This window comes from Amphiprion ocellaris, chromosome 20 (genome assembly GCF_022539595.1).
Source record: "Amphiprion ocellaris isolate individual 3 ecotype Okinawa chromosome 20, ASM2253959v1, whole genome shotgun sequence".
Taxonomy (NCBI): Eukaryota; Metazoa; Chordata; class Actinopteri; family Pomacentridae; genus Amphiprion; species Amphiprion ocellaris.
The window spans coordinates 4266847-4284921 of record NC_072785.1 but is presented as its reverse complement, the minus strand read 5'-3'; the positions used below and the strand labels follow the sequence as shown (position 1 = coordinate 4284921).

Sequence of the window (18075 nt, the reverse complement as noted above, 5' to 3'; positions counted from 1 at the left end):
GTCACAAAGCGGCTTTAGAGACGTCCTTTGATGCTCCGGTGCCAAACTGTACTAATTCCTTCATGCTTAATTGTATTGAGACATTTGATGGTTTTTGCTTTCATGCTTGCTGTGTGTAATATGAGTGTAGATCTTATGAGTTGGTGTCATAAAACAACATTATTGTCCCGACTAGTGAATGAAGTGCAGTCAGTGTGGATGTGTTTGTGGTTATGATGGGTGGGCAGCCTCAGGTTTTGGCACACACGCAGTTTTTATTAACAGATCCCCAGACAAAACAGTCACTCGGACAAATGCACAGTACCGTTTGGAGTGCCAGCGCTGGCCATCTATGATCAGAAGTCAGTTTTTAGTCTAACTGCAAGTCTCAGAGCACTTGTGGGATACATGGGGGCTGATGTCATCATCTTCAATACTTCTAGGACATTCTTGTCAGCTGAGCCTCTCCTTTCCTTCCCTCGACAGCTGATGCTTTAAACACACCCTGGTGTGGTGACAGACGACTCTCGGCTTGACCTTACTTAGCCTTCTCTACAAAGACGCACAGTCATGTCAGCCGTGACAGTGAGACACACACAGCGAAAATAACACAACAGTCCAGCTCACAACAACCTCACATTCAGTCACAGCAGTCAGCAGTGTGTTAGGCTAGGGTGTGAGCTCCTAATGGGCTCTGAATATGTGTGATATGTGTGACAGTATGAGGCTTTTTTTTAAACTTCCTGCCATTAGTCCAGAAATTTGTAGAAGACGATCTTCAGCAGAAATCAAAACCTCTGCTTTCATGTTTGTACCTCAAATGGGCGCTGCCTTAATCAGCACAGAACCCTCCTCTCTTCTCCTCTTTGTTCTCATCCCTCAGAGCTGGAGGCAGGTAGGCAGGACAGTCCCTGCCTCAGCATGTCCAGACAGTGTGCTCTGCACCCTGGGCCTGTTGCCTGGAGACAGACGTTTTCTTAAGGGTGCCTGTTCTTTCCATGCAATACCCTCACCCCTCTCTTTCTTTATGAAGCCTTGACAGGTTCTTGACATCGATTCTTATTTCTAGGATACTTGTTGATACCATGCACTCGTTTAAACTTTCTGATTTTGAGGTTTTATGGTTTGGTCAAAACTACTCAGTTCAAAAACTGCTGCCTGATTTCTTCACCAAGGATCGCAACAGAGTCATGTGACGGTCTGCGTTGGTCTGTCTGTCTGTTCGCAACATTACTCAAAAACAGATTTGGATAAAGTTTTCAGGGAAGGTCAGAAATGACACAAGGACCAAGTGATTAGATTTTGGCAGTGATGCAGCTTATAGTCTGGATCCATGGATTTGTTAAAGATTTCTGTATCATTGCCAGATAGCGGCACAGCGTCATGGTAACCATGACAACAAGTGAACACTACATCAGCTGCCTGCTGATGATCACATGATTGTGATCCTACTACAAATCCACCACTGAGGACTTATCAGGACTTATCCATCAGAAATGATCCAATGAACAACTGATTAAACTGTGGAGGTGTTTCTGCGTCCCATCAATTCCTGCCGCCCGCTACGTATTTAGGTCACACGACTCGGTATCCGTACATAATGTACACATGCATAACACACGCCTGTGCTCAGCACAAGGTCATTTTTTATTAAAAATTTCATCTGTCAGAAATGATACAAAGACTAAGCAGCCTTGGCGGAGGACTGCGCTCTCTGAGTACTTTTCTTTTTAAATTTGTGATCAGCAATGATACTGTTATTTTAAGGAAGGATGTCACAAGAACCAATACTACAGTACGGAGTCAATTCCTGAATTCCAGAATGTGACCATGTTGTTTTTTATGGCACTAGTGATGCTATAGGCAGTGGAGATACTAGACAATTCCAAAAACCTGGAATGGCAGTAGCCAGTGCAGGAGCTGCAACTTGCTGAAAAAAAGCCTATCTAGTTGTGTATTAAGATATTCAGTGTTTGAGCTGGATGATCTGAATCCAGCATATGAACAGGGTCACAAAGCATGTAGAAGAAAAGGAGAAAGCAATTCAAACTTATCTGAGCAGCTCAAAGACAGGCATCCAGATCAGTGTACAGAATTCAAGCTTGAGAGTGTTTCAGATGTCATTCTTGTATCAATAGCATGTCATTGAATTGTTGTGAAATAATATTGTTACTCCGTCAAGGAACGGCGGAGTTATGTGACAATCAGCGTACGTTTGTCTATGAGTCTGTGAGTCTGTCTGTCTGTCTGTGTAAAACATTACTCAAAAATGGAAAAATGGATTTGGATGAAATTTTCAAGGAAGGTCAGAAATGACACAAGGACCAAGTGATTAGATTTTCACAGTGATGCGGCTTATAGTCTGGATCCACTTTGTTAAGGATTTCCCCTTGCCAGATACTGTATAGCTGCCGGCACGGCGTTGCTGTAACCATGATGTGAACACTGTGTCAGTTACCTGCTGACGATCACATGATTGCGATCCTACTACAAATTGACTGTGATTCATCAGTTGGAAATCATACAAGGAACAAATGATTAAACTGTGGGGTGTTTCTGAGTCCCATCAATTCCTGCTGCCTGCTACATATTTAGGTCACGCAATGTAGCAAACCCCAGCCAGACACGTTGAGTTCAGCCGTCAGCCTTAATTGAACATAAATTCATCTTTCTGTCCTTCACTCATTTCTTCACAGTAAGAGCTTGTCCCCATTGCAGCTAGGTGCTTCTAAGTTTAGACACATCCTTTGCTAGACAGCAACAGCGTGGAACTGTTGTCTTTCATCTTTATTTGAATTTTCTGACTTTTCGGCAGCACCTTCATCATGTCAAGAAACCGCTTCTTAGAGCAACACTTCCTGTGCCGCTGGAATGGTGACAAAATAAAAGCCCATAACATTAAAAGTACGTCTTCAAAATAAAAGCATGGAGGGAACGCTTATTTTAACACTAGCAAAACAAAGGTTTGCCAAAAGTGATCAACTATCAACAGACTTTTATAAGAGTAATTTACACGCAATTTGGTATCCATACATAACATGCACATGCATCACACATGCCTGTGCTCACGCCATGTCATTTTTTATTAAAGATTCAGAAATGATACGTCAACTGAGCAGCCTTGGCGGAGTACTGCGCTCTCTGAGTGCTTTTCTAGTTTGGGAATTGTGACAGCTGCGTCTCTTGTAGCAATGCTCCATAAAACGTATGTATTGATTTCACAAAGGCTACTGTTAACTTGTTTAGTGATAGCTCATACTGTGAGTTCAGTGTTGATTGTACCATTAGTAGTCTGTGCGTGTGACACCATGCATGTAGCTGCTTAAAAAAAACCCTAAAAAACATTAATTGATTTAGAATGATTTTGAATTACGAAAGTCTTCGGTATTAGGGTTGAGTGATGCTGCTGAAAACTTATCTGAAAATGTTTCAGTTAGTATCATAATAATTGTTTATCATTTTAGTGACCTGTTTTTAATAAAGACCAGGAGAAGAAACGTTGACTTTTAATTTAGCCACTTTTTATGAAGGTGCTGTAGATGGGTAATAATGTTAATGTTAACACAACAATGAAAAACATAAATGAGTACATATATTTACATACATAAATAAGGATAAAAGACTGATCTCATCTTGATACACATAAAATAAAGAAAGCAAGTGAAAGCAGCAGACGTATGGAGAGTGACTGGGGTAAAGCCACCCCACGCTGCACTGAGACCTGAACCAGGTATTACCAGACGGGGACTCTGCACCAGGCTGTGTGAACCAATACCAAACCTGTTGGCTATGAAGAGCAGGATCGTAGTTGTTTTTAGATTGCAAAGCCCATCTTTCGAGGGTAATTGCTGTTTTCCACCAGCCACAGCTTCCACAGAGGGTATGCTGGCACATTCTGGGGTGGAGAAAGGCCCAGGTGACCGTGAACTATCACACCTCAGGAAACCTGCCCGGGAGTCACGGCGAACTGTGAGGAGGGTGAAGCGACTTCATTGTCAAGAGATATAATAATAATAATCATAACATTATTTATAAAGCACCCTTAAGAACAGCGTTCACAAAGTGCTTTGGCAGTTAAAACATGCAACACAGACAAACAAGACATAGGAGACAAGTCTGAGCAGTCAATTAAAATAAATAGTAAAATGATAATAAATTAAATGAATAATTAGCTAGATTAGCACTCACAACAAACAAAGGAACTATGCAGTTTTTAAATTAAAGAATAAGATTGAGGGTTAAAGTTAGAAATTAAAAATCTAAAAGTCAGAGATTTTAAAAATTAGACAAAATCACACCAAAGAACCAGGCAGCTAAAAGTAAAATAAAACAAGAGAGAACATCTAGAATAAACAGGACATAATGTAAAATAGAACACTAAATCTAAGCAAAGTTAAAAGTAAAATAATGGGCTGTTTTACCCAAGGACGCTTGGAGTTTGGACTTAAACTGAATTCTGTGTTCTCGTCATATGCGTTTATAGAGGCCTGCATCTGATGCACTCAGGTGAAGTTCTATTGAATTGTTTCCTTATTGCTGTTGATGAAGTGACTACTGCCAGTACATGTCACTATTGTGTTATTGCCCTGGCCTTATTAGTACTAATTTTGTGCTAATTATAGTACTCATTTCTGGCATTGTGACATCCCAACTTTAAGGTATAATCTTGAAAACTTAAAGATGTGTTTCACATGATGAAGATGGTTGCAGAAACAAGTATTAAGGATGTTCTCTCATAAAGAATATCTGTTACAGAACAGCTCCTCTAGTAGATTCTTGCACCAGTGTACAGACTATATGAAAGGAAGTGAGCATATGAAAAAGCTGGACGTGCTGTAATTAGATCCATATGTGAGGACTTTCATAGAGGGAATGACCCATAAACATCTCACTAGCTATGAAATCTGTTGGCGTTTTTTTTTTTTGGGTCTCTTTTTGTCAGAAATAAAAGGCAGCAAAAACTCAGGAATGCAGAGCGCCATGATGCTTTTTCCAATTATTAATGAGGGGTAACAGACAAGATAAATAATAAGAATGGAACAATGTTGCATCTAAATTAAATCTGTATGCTTGGGAAAGATTTAATAATATAAAAATTTTTCAGACATCATTTAACAGAGAAATGAGCAGAAGTTGTTCTCTGGACTGAAAAACTAGTCATGTGAAAGCTCTCATCACCCTGATGTGTTGACAGATCTGCATGATGAGTAAACATTCTTTCTATCTGAGCCAGTCTTAGGCTATTTACTTTGTGAGGTGGTTGGATAATAAGAATGCTGGTAGACCGTCTGAGCTCTTACTGGGGGAGTCGAGCTTTCTAGAGGAGACTAATGGAGTTCTCTCTTTCCTCGGTTCAGTGATAAATCTGCTTTGTGGTTCCACTCAGATGCTCTGCACCTCTTTGGCAGGAGGGTTTTTCAATCAGCTCTTTTCTCTCAGGATGCCATTCCAGGTCAAATAGTGGACAGCTTGTCTGCCATGGTTGTTGTGGCTGAAAGCACCAGAAAATATCATAAATTATTCCTGAATTTTAGGAAAGTAGTGGGCCTGTTTTCTAAAGGCACTTACTCTTTGGTGTTCTGAAGTTTCCCTACATATTAGTGGCTGGTTTCACTCACAGAATTTATCTTGTAAAAATTCTTTTAGTAAACAGTTTAGTGGATGAACAGATGGCTTAGAAAACATAACCAAAACATAACACGGCTTACTGAGGTAAGATGGTAACATCTCATGTAACTTGGGGCTGCTAGTGCTACATGAGGTTCAGAACGGTTTCACCTTCACATGGCTAACTGCACCATTAGAGTCTTTATGCTGTCATAATGATGGCATGCTAAGCCGTTTGTTTTAAAACCAAATGTGATCTGTGTCACGTCGAGCTGTGTTGTTATTACAGCCTCTTTAAATTGGGACGTTAAAGGAGAAAGATGCTGAAACCTGCTGACTGTTACAACTAGCCTTGTGCTTTATCTTTAGGGCAAATGTTCTTTTAATCTGTCCTCACGATTAAAGCTTAACAAAGGCATTCTTGTGAGATGAGTAATGTGTACTCTGCTGTGAACTTTACTTCATGCAGATGTGTATTGTCTGTGTATTTCTACGCATTAAGAAGTCTTCCGAGTATAACTACATATCATTGCTTTACATTTTTATCTAAAATATACTAAGGTATGATTTCATGAACATATTCTGTTGTGTTTTACAGAGACCTGAGGTTCAACAAAATCAAGGATTTACAACCAGGTTCCTTCAGACGATTAAAGAACCTCAACACACTGTAAGTCTTTGTTCCTGCTCAAACACAGTAATAAGAGACATCCTCTTTGTAAGAAGTTTCAGCGCCTCAAGTAGACTACTGAAAATGAATCAAACTCACCTCCATAAAACAGAACAATCGCCGCTGTACTACATAGTACAGTTTCTATTACACACACACAGGCTAATTCATGCTCTGTTCCGCTGTGGTTTCACACATGTGGGTCAGCTCGTAATCTTACAGGAATTCATTTTTTCGCTTCCACCCACAGGGCTGTTCATCATATGTCGAGACTGCTATGTGGTTCAGTGCTAAGCTAATACAGCATAAGCAAAAACAAGCATGAACTATGGACTTAATAAATGACTTTTTAAGGAACGTATGCATGCACCAGCTTATGTCGCCTTTTCAGTATCTTGAGATACTGATAGGTTTTATTCTCGTACTGTGAGAGCTTTTATACATCAGACTTCTTCAGATATTGGCAAACATTACTGAGATGTTTTCTCATCTATGCCTGCTATGCAAGCTGTGGAATTAGGATGAAATATACGAAGAAGTAGCTGCATATTTATCATTATTAAAAGGTGACGATTTATCGGTGGTAGTTAATATTATGAGAATATGTGCAGGGCATGACACTTAGATTTAGTTTCAAAGACAGAAAAGTCTTCTGAAACAGGAGAAGAGCTGAGCTTTTCCTATGAACCAGCCAGCCAGCCAGCCATGTGTCTGTGGAGAGATTTATATCCTGAACAGCTTTTCTTGGTTTCAGGCTACAGACTGAATAAAAACACATCCTGAAGTCTATCTCTGACCTACAGTGACATATCCAGTGGTACCGTTGTATAAACAGAAATATAATTTTGACAACAACAAACTTAGTATACATCTTATAACCACAAAATAATCCCTGTTTTCTTTTCCTCATAGCCTACTCAACAACAATCATATACGAAGGATCCCCAGGGGGGCATTTGAAGACCTGGAAAACCTCAAATATCTGTAAGTGCGTCTTGTTAATTTTGCCCTTGAAATTAAGCATTTTGAGACAATATGGCAGCATCTTTGTTCTGTCAGTTTTTTAGCAAAAGAGGTAACACACTGAAGCATCCCTTACAAATTGCTTACTGACTAAAGAGTGAAAGACAGCTTATGCTGCAGGACTGCTGAGTCAGTAAAAATGTATCCATGTAGTTTACAGAAACAGTGTCCATGAAAGGTCTCTTTTTGTCTGATCCTCTATACTTATGTGTCTGGAAGTCACAGCCTAGAGGCATAGCAGACAACAGAAATGGTGTTAAGGTATGTGTAGCCTCAGGGCTTTTGTGGGATTGGTAATTTGCTCGCTTTGTCACTTGCAATAATATCCCCCTGGCCTCAGTTGTGATGAGAACAGTGACTGTGCTCAGTTAGATATGATCAAATGTTCCTGTGTGGAACTCATAGAACCTGCTTACATACTTTCTACCACTGGGACACACCTGAAAGACGTATTTAATTTGCTATATGTGACTTTGCTTGTGTTTTGTGCATCATTTTATATATTTTGAGAACAAAGATGATATCATGTTTTATGTTGTCTCTGATTAGGCAGAAAGTTGTGTGCATAGGTCTGTCTGATATCTAATTCAGGCAAAATATACAATATATACAGTATACTATACGACTGTCTGAAACAGGTTCTATGAGTACAGGCAGTACACTGAAACTTGGGATGTCCCAATCAAGGTTTTTTACCTCAATCTGAGTCTTCGATAATGAATCTACAGATGCCGAGTCGTAATCTGATGCCATTTTCTTAGATAATACACACAAAAGTACATTAGTGTTTTTAAAATCATTACAATGTATAGTCTTCACAACTAAATATCTCTGTAAAATATTAAAACTTCCTACATGCAAGCTGTTCCTTAATGTTATGCACATGTTCAGGAACCTTTTGTTAATGCCCTGGAGGGGCAATGTCTGAAATTTAGTGTGGAAAGGGTCGGGTGTACTATGGCTCCAAAAGCCACAAAAGACAGTGAAACCTGTATTCTCTACTTCAGCAGAGGGCTGCTCATTTAAGGCAATGAATTCCCTTGCCTTCTTTGTAATCTTTTTGGCCTTGGTAGTGTCTTAAGAAATGCTTATTCTCTTTTAAATTGTCCTCCAGTGTGTGTTGTTTTAGTGAAGCCTTTGTGAACTTACTGTCTTCCGTAGAGTGTTTACTTTTCAGCTGTAATATCAAATTGGTAAAGAATGCAACTCTGTGGCTACCAGCTCTTGAAACACCTGAATTGCAGATATTATTTGGCAGTTGAATTGCTTTTGTTTTCCCAGGTTACAGTTTTTCACACTGCAGACATTTTAGCTGCGTCCTTCCTCTGATGTGTCGGGTCCTTTTCCTATTGAAGTGTGTCGTGTCTGATGATGCAAAGAGCAGCGTAGATTTAAAACAACTGCCGATTTGTCCAGGACTGGTCTCCTCATCAAACTCAGCCCAAGAGCAGAATGTTGCTTGCAAAAAGAAGTCTCCAAAAAGAAAAAAAACTTTCATCTCAGAATGTGCAGGTAACCCTTCAGTTACTGGTGTCAGTGGACACTGATCAGCCACAGCATTCTGACCACTGACAGGTGAAGAACATCCATCATCTTGTTCTAATGCAACGTTCTGCTGGGAAACCTTGAGTCCTGACATTCATGTGGATGTTTGACGTGTACCACCAACCTAAACACTGCAGGTCAACAACCCCCCACCTCCTCATGGCAACAGCTTGATGCCAGTTGTCACCCTCAGCAGGACAATGTACCCCGACACACCGCAAAAACTGCTCAGGAGAATCCGTGGAACACGACAAAGCTAAGCTGTTCGTCTGGGTTCCACACTCCCCAGATCCAGATCTTATTGAGCATCTGTGGGATGGTCCAGGATGAGTCTGATCTAGGTAGATCCCAGCAAAGAGAGAGTGGACAAATTTGACCTTCGTGCGAGATGTGTCATGAAAAACCCTTTACTGTCAAAAAAGAGCATTAGAGCAAATACCTACAGTTTGCCAATGAATATACAGACCAGGACTTTTGGAATAATGTGATCTGGACAGAAGAATCATAAATACAGATGGTAGCATGTTTGGTGCAGACCAAAGGCAGCATTTTAGGAGAAGAACCTCAGGCCAACTGTGAAGCCTGGTGATTGAAACATTATGGTTTGAAGTTGCTTTGCTGCCTCAGGGACTGGGCATGTTGCAGTCACTGACTGATTCAACTGTGGTTTTTGTATCGTTTTCAAAAAACGGTTGAAGATCATGTGAGATCATCTGTGTGAAAGATGAAGTTTAAACAGAAGTGGATCTATCAACAGGATGATGATCCTTAACTCAGCAAATCCACCAAGGGCTCGGTCAGAGAGAAGGAATGGAGGGTTATAGAATGGCTATTAAAAAGTTGTGGGGGAATTTGAAGCGTGCATTGGATGCATGAAAAGCCTCAGAAATCTTGCAGCTGAAGGAACTGTGGCCGGGAGAGTGGTCAAAAATGTCAGCAAGCTGGTGGACAATTATGCAAAGTGCCGACAAGAAGTTATTTCTGCTAAAGATGGGAAGATTAAATTCTGAGGCTACTTACTTTACAAAGCACTATGACCTCTACTGATTTTTACGTTGAGCAAATGATATAAAAAGCGAATTTTGTTGTGTTTAAGTGTGTCACATACATCAACGGGCAACAGTTTCCATGGGACAGACTTACTTTATCACATGACTGTATATCAGTTCCATTCATCAAGAATGTGTGAAGAGAGGCTTAAGAAAAGGGATATACAGGCCTTTTTGTTTCAGTGTACTCACACGCAAACACAAACATGCACATTCCTGACATGCACCCCATCCCCCATTAAGTTGTAATTAAATCCTGTAGCTATTTAGTAAGTATTTTAATTACAGAGCCCCTCTCACTTTAAAGCACAGTTCATCTAAAGCCTGTACTGTTGCCCCAGCCTTAGTGATTAAGGTGTTCCTCCACCCTGCTGCTCTTTTGTGCTGTAGCTGGGGGGTTAGATTGAATACCCTATCTTACCTCCTCACTTCCTTTGGACCTCAGGTGAGTCCACTCCTTGACATCTTTCATGTCTGAACTTAATGGCTAGGCAGCTGTCTTTACTACAGCCTCCTCTCTCCCACAACCATCTGAATGAACAAGTCAAACAGAGGTCAACACATCTCTTTGTGGGAACCCTTCATTCCCCTTTGTCCAATTATTCACATGCTTTGCATCTATGGGTAATTGTCAGTCACTGCATTTCTTCTAGGAAAGGATGCTTTATGCCTTGGGGTACTTTGATCAAAATGGATTAAGTGTATTTCTTTGGATCTGTGTTGTGCACTTTGGCATGTATTTTTTGTAGCTTTTGTCTACTTTACACTCACCGGCTACTTTATTAGGTACACCTTGCTAGCAAAAGGTTGGACCCCCTTTTGCCTTCAGAACTGCCTTAATTCCGAGTGACATACTTTCAGCAAGGTGTTGGAAACATTCCTCAGAGATTTTGGTCCATATTAACATGATAGCATCACACAGTTGCTGCAGATTTGTCATCTGAACATCCATGATGCCAAAGGTTCTATTGTATTGAGGTCTGGTAACTATGGAGGCCATTGGAGTACAGTGAACTCATTGTCATGTTCAAGAAACCAGTTTGAAATGATTTGAGCTTTGTGACATGGAGCATTATACTGCTAGAACTAGCCATCAGAAGATGGTCCACTGTGGTCATAAAGGGATGGCGATGGTCAGCAACAATACTCAGGTAGGCTGTGGAGTTTAAACCATGATCAGTTGGTACTAAGGGGTCCAAAGTGTGCCAAGAAAATATCTCCCACACCATTACACCACCAGCACCCTGAACCATTGATATAAGGCAGGATGGATCCAGGCTTTCATGTTGCTGATGCCAAACTCTGACTATCTGAATGTTGCAGCAGAAATCAGACCAGGCAACGTTTTTTCAATTTCGATTGTCCGGTTTTGGTGAGCCTGTGTGAATTGTGCTCTCAGTTTGTTGATCTTAGTGGAAAGGAGCGGCACCCGGAGTGGTCGTCTGCTGCTGTAGCCAATCTGCTTCACGGTGTTGTGCATTCAGAGATGATTTTCTACATACCTTGTTTATAACAAGTGGTTATTTGAGTTACTGTTGTGTTTCTATCATCTGAAACCAGTCTACCGTTCTCCTCTGACCTTTGGCATCAACAAGGCATTTTTCCGCAGAAAACCACTGGATATTTTCTCTTTTTTGGACCGTCTCCTGTAAACCCTAGAGACGGTCTTGCGTCAAAGTCCCAGTAGATCAACAGTTTCTGAAATAGTCAGACCAGCCTGTCTGACAACAACCATGCTACATTCCGTGTCACTTAAACCACCTGTCTTCCCCATTCTGATGCTCTATTTGAACTTCAGCAGGTTGTCTTGACCACGTCTACATGCTTAAATGTATTGAATTGCTGCCGTGTAATTGGCTGCTTAGATTTTTAACGAGCAGTTTAACAGGTGTACCTAATAAAGTGGCTGATTAGTGTACATACATGCTTACACTCATATACTTTGCTCATAGACAGTTATGAAATGTGGAAGTGAAAATTTTTTGAATGTTACTGTAAATAAGATATATTTTTCTCATTACATGCATTTTATGTAAGTATGAAATGTCTATTTTTCAAGGATTGATGCCACTAAATGATATCTCATCATTGGACATCATCTCATCATTTCTGTGTCGCACTGCATTGATGCAGTAACTGATGGTAGAGGAGCCCTGACCAAGTACTGAGGGTATAAATGAACATATGTTTCAGAAGTTGGACATTTCGGTTTTGTAAGTCATTTTTTGATTGATCTTGGGAAATGGTCTAATAATTTCAGATACTGGATTTCAGATTTTTAGAAGCCATTATGATAGTATAGCATAGAATGGCGAATACGTGCAAGTTTACCTTAATTGATATATTCCTACTCTCATGCAAGGCATCAACCTAAAGGAAACCCAGTAACAGTGCTATCTGCAGCAGTCCTAACCTAGCTGGCTGTAGCATGCCTCAGTGCAGATACCTTCTGCACACTTGCTTCTTCAAACCAGTCAAGCAGGTAATTCAGTGCCCATTATGTACCTCAATATAGATTCACAAAGAAAGCATAAATCTCTAGTATAACATGTACAAACCCGAAAATCTCAGGATACTTCACCTTCCAACCCTCAGTTTGTTTCAGACCAGTCAAGTCACAACCTTGTCCCAATTCCTCTGCTAAGTCCTGACAGCATCCAGAATCCTTGAATGTTCACCGGTCACTCCTTCCATATTGAAGCAGCTTTCAGCCGAGGGGTTCCAGATCAGCTGATCATGGATCTCAAGTGCATCCACTTCTCATCCGCTCCAACCCCAAAGACCTACGTAACGTCCACTCTTCATTTCATTCCAATGATAGGCTTTTTTGGGGGTGTCAGCAGGCCTGGGAATCACTGCTGATCCACATCATACCACATCAGCTCAAATCAGTCATTATCACAGAGCAGTCACTTGCATCCAATAAACATTAAAATTAAATTCAGATTAATGGTGTAGTCTTCACTCATGAAATTAAAAGGTAAAGGAGTCATTGAAAACTCAAGACAATCATGATGTACGCGGTCTTTTCATATGTATGTAAACTTTTGTTCACAACAGTGCAGTTAGTATTTTGTGGAAGGTTGTTCCTAGCAGTTTGCATTTCACATTGGCACTTGATAAATTGAATATTGTCATCCTCGAATCAAGTAAGATTTCCTTATAAGAAGCCCATTTCACTTTCTTCACTGTGCCCTCTGATGTATGTGTGAGGAGATGCTACTATCTCATTTTTAGTTGCATTCTGAGTCTACAGGATGTTCTATATAATTGGACTTTATTATGGCTGGAAGGCTGTTATCAGAAGAACATTAAGTAAATTATCTTATTTGTCAGCCGATAAAATATCTGCTATGTTTGTTAGAATACAGTTGTTAAATAGTAGAAAGTCACCTGGAACATGTATGAAGGAAATTTCTTTTGATTTCTGAAAGTCACTTTCTTAGTTATAAGTCCTTATTTAATTGTTCCTTTCCTCTTGTGTGATGAGAGGTATGATAGTATTGAAAAAGACAGGTTATATAATTGAGGAGGGCATGCAGTTGCAAAAGATGTTAATTTTTCCTATGGGACAATGTGAACCTCTCCTGATAGATGTGGAAAAGTGAAATAAAGAGACAGGAAATGAAAAGGCAGACGCTGTAAGCCATTGTAATCCCAGTATTGCATCTCTTTGACATGTTTGATTGAGAGGACAGCATGTACACATCAGGCGTGTTTGTCTTTCAGTGTGCTAGAATGGCTTGTTGATCCTGTGCATGCTGCATACTTCAGTACTTCAGTCTGTTAGAATGTGGAAGTCACTGAAAACCTGGATACGTGGAGAAACGATTCGACTCAAAGGGAGCCTTGTGACAGAATTTTGATCGTCTCTCTATTGATGTCTGATGTAACAAATGTATTTTCTTCCCTTTTCCTGAGCTGTGCAAATATCAAACTTTAGTTATTTAGTGTAGCTGTAAACATATGTGATGTGATAGTAGGACTGCTTATAATATATTTCATGAGTGATGGAGTCCGTTGGTTTCCTGGTAAAAGTCTTAATGAGCTGTATTAACTTATTTTACTCCTTTTTCGTTGCTATATTGTTGAATTTATTGCTGTCATATTATCCACGGTTTTTATTACCACACATTACAGTGTCCACTAAAGTCTCTAGGACCAGAGTACATGTCCTCTCTATAGTTAGAATGCTGCTGGACTAACAAGAAAGTAGATATTTAGTCCAGCACTTCTGTAGCTAAAAATGTTGTAGATGTGGCAATAACCTTTGCCAGTGTTCTACATTTCACTCTGTCAATTCTTACCTTGTGTTTACATTAATTCATGTAATTTATATCTTTAAAACTGCTCCACAGTCTTGGTATCCTGTAGAAAACTAGTAGTGCTGTCCGTATGAAGCAGGATATCGTGTGTGTACTGAACTAAATCATGAAATATCTCAACATTTCTGTTTCCACTGAGCATACTACACAGTAATCGTACATTTGCATATCGTTTTAAAATGGCAACTAAACTATCTTTGTTATTTGATCAGATCCTTTCTGTTTCTCTTAATATAACCAGGCAGACTTCAGATGATCCTGCGTGAGTGTGTGAGTTACTAATGTTACTGATTATCTCTTCTTTCAGCTATTTGTACAAGAATGAAATCCAATCAATTGACAGACAAGCATTTAAGGGGCTTGTCTCTCTTGAGCAACTGTAAGTGACCTACTTCCTCATCCACCTTTTCCTTCTGCTCGCAGTGCTGCTCCTCCTCCCACCTACTTCTCCTCATCTGTGAAATACCCCCCCCCACCCCCCACCCCCCACCCCCTTCCTGAAAGACTGCTACGAACAATTCATGAAGCCTGGCAAGGTCTACATGGTTGGAAGTCATGTGTGGTGATGGTCCCAGAGGATGTTCCTGTGACATGACTGTGTAGGCCTTCCACAGCTATCATGATGGCTCTGTTCAGTTAGTGTTTAAATCAGTGGCCCTCTCTCCCTGCACCCCAACCCCCCGCCACCATGTGCCACGTCCATTCCTCTGTTCACTTTTCTGTTGCCACCATGCATGCCGTGTGTGCACCCGCCCTTTTATGCTGCGCTGACCCCTTTGATCCTTTTGCATGCGTCGCATGTCTTGTGGTCGAGATGACAGATATGCGCGCCCCCCCCCCTTGTGAAGCTTTAAGCATGACATCTCGCCCTGTGCTGCTAGTGCTGCTAGCAGCTGGTCAGAGCATCTGCTGTAGAATAAAGCTTGACTTGCATCTGTCCTCTGACTGCAGGCACCACTCTACTGTTCTGATTTGCTGTAAACTGTTGTGCTTATATGTGAGAAACCTGCATTATGTTTGTTTAGAGCAGGGGTGTCAAACATGTGGCCCGCGGGCCTAAAGCGACCCTCCAGAGGGTCCAATCCGGCCTGCGGGACGACTTTGTAATGTAAAAATTCCAGAGAAGACATTAACTACAATTTGTAAAATTATAAACTTAAAATACTTCCTAGACCAAAGTAAAATACTAGATTGTTCATTGATTGTAGCATTGTTTTATCAGTTTGTGTCTCATATTTGTAATAGTTTGTCTTGTTTTTGCTGTTTTTTTGTCTTTTTTTGTCTGATTTTTATCATTTGTCTCACATTTTTGTCCTTTTGTTTCCTTTTTGTCTTGCTTGTGTTTTTTGTCTCATTTTTGTCATTTTGTGTTTTGCTTTATTCATTGTTTTGTGTATCGTTTTTGTCATTTTGTTTCACGCTTTTATAATTTTTTGTCTCATTTGTCCATTTTTTTGTCGCTTTGTAATTTGTTTGTCAAATTTTTTGTCACTTTTTTGTTTTGTTTCATGTCGTTTGTCTTATTTTTGTCATTTTGTTTCTTGCTTTTGTCGCTTGTGTCATTTTTACAATATTTTGTCTTATTTTGTGTTTTTTGTCTTTTTTAAAGTAAAATACTATATTGTTCAGTTCCAGATACCTGTGACTAAACGTTTTGTGCCCATAGATACTCTGTGATCTGGAAGTTGTAATGTGGAAATGGTAAACAAAATGTTGTTAAAATTGAACTTACTTTCCTTAAGAAATTTCAGGTTGTTAATGATGTTTTGTAGAAAGATAATTCCTTAAATGTGAATATTTTCGGAATGTATTTTTTTGCACTAAAACAAAGGAAACATTAGGAGTTGTGGTTATTTCTAGGTTATTATGCTGTGATTTTACTGGACCAGTCCACTGGAGATCAAACTTGGCTGAATGTGGAACCTGGAGTTAAAATGAGTTTGACAGCCCTGGTTTAGAGTGTGAAATATAAATTCCGCTGCTTTGTATAAATCACAATGCGTCCTCAAACATTTTACTTCTCTTTTACAAGCAACTGTCTCTGTTGTATCTTGACACAACTACATGCTTGACAAGTAAAATCAGTCACTGGTGTTTCAAACGTGACTTTTATTTTCAGAATAGAATGCAATTTCTGCAATCAATCAATCATTCTGCAATCATTAACAAGCCAGAGAATCATTATGACAACCAATATGGCCATATGATATACAATAACCTCCTTGTCCTTTGAAAATTTGGCTTTTTGTAGTCTTGGAGAAGACAATGACTCACTGTACTTCACTCTAACCTCAGTAACAGAGAACAAATGGCTAATTCACCATATAAATGCACTTTCAACATCACGCTCCAGGCTGTGCAGCTGTTCCAAATTGTGCTACAGTAATGAAGAGTTTAATATGTGGGTGACAAGTTTTGAGTCGCATTGCAAATGCTTCAATAGTTATAAATCTCCACTGGGAAATGGATGCCAAAGTCTAAACTTGTACTCTTGTTTAGGATGCACATAAACAGCAGCAACAAAGATGTATTCACTTACATTCCTGCGGGACGCACCACTATTCATCTGTTGATGCTTTATCAGCATGTCTGTAGATTCTGTAAACTGTAGGACTGCACCATGTATTGTTTCAGCAGCATCAACATCGTGATGTGCACATGCACTGTGATCCCATTGCTGCAAGTGTAATATGAAGTAAGATAAGTTAACTTAAACTCATCATGCTACAACTTCTTTGCTGCTTGACTGAAAGAGAAAACTCACATGATTCTCTTTTTCTGTGAAAAGAGACAAGTCTGTCCAGGAGAACATAATTTACTCTGATTTTTAGCATACATGGATTGTTTATTTATTTATTCACAACACAGCATGCAGACATTATATGTGCACACCAAAGTGGAAGACGTGAAAGAGAATATTTGGTAGCAACAAGTAATGTAGTCAGTTATAGGGCTGCACAATTAAAGTAATATTAATCATGATTTTGCTTCCCACAAATACATGAACCTGATCAACTGCGACACTGACATTTTAAATGTGTGTAGAAAAAATGATTTGCTCGCAACTGGTGTAAATCTAACATTTCTGTTTCTATTCTATTTCTGACTCCATTTCACCCTTTTCAACATAATTTTTGGTCCAGTCTGAGCTTCTACCCTCGTCTTCATGTCAGAGGAGTTGAAGGGACCTCGCTGAACTGTAGTGTCTAGTGATAAGCAATCATTCAGCAAATAAGACGTTTTTGGGTACAATTTCTTTTATAAATTTTTTTTTAAATGCGGATTTGTACATTAGGAATGTAGCACAGCATTAAAGTGGAAGCACCGCTCTATTCATTTAAATGTTAGAGTGAAATAAAGATATTTTGTCTGTAAAATCAATGACTAATTGTGATAAATAAACATGATCTCAGTATTGATCAAAATAGTCCTGATTATCATTTAGGCCATTACCCTGTAGCCCCAGCCAGCTGTATAGAAATGTTTTAGCTATAGAAAGGTCCATGTTGACCAAAAAGAGGCACTCTGTCAGCAATCTTGAGATTGTTTCTGCTATACGAGACGACAACTCATTGGTTTGACTGTTTAAATCAGCACCACAAGGCTCTGTATGAAAAGTGCAAAACCAGATCTGAACAGCGTTCAAAGCAAAAAACTATTTTGGATGCGGTTTGCAGTGTTACATTATATGAGAAAGGTTCCAAAACATTCACACTCAAACAGTCCTCACAATAAAAAGTCAGTTTTTAGCTTTTAATTGACTCTTTTTTCTATTCTGATGCACTCCTACACTACCTAAGAAATTAAGGGAACACTTCATTATCACAGTATAATACCAGTTGTGCTACACTTCTGAGATGCCAGTCTGTCGGGTTGG

The 18075-nt window shown here is 39.7% G+C and overlaps 1 protein-coding gene across 2 annotated transcripts in view; it reads left to right on the top strand.

Moving 5' to 3' along the window:
• Nucleotides 1-18075, top strand: part of LOC111577406 (peroxidasin) — a 73315-nt gene that overhangs the window by 12840 nt on the left and 42400 nt on the right. Inside the window, exons 2-4 of one of the 2 annotated variants that reach the window (XM_023283661.3) lie at nt 6185-6256; nt 7169-7240; nt 14506-14577. In XM_023283661.3, the coding sequence (XP_023139429.1) occupies nt 6185-6256; nt 7169-7240; nt 14506-14577 (216 nt within the window). The remainder of the gene's footprint in view (nt 1-6184; nt 6257-7168; nt 7241-14505; nt 14578-18075) is intronic. The other variant, XM_023283662.3, reaches the window with a different exon arrangement.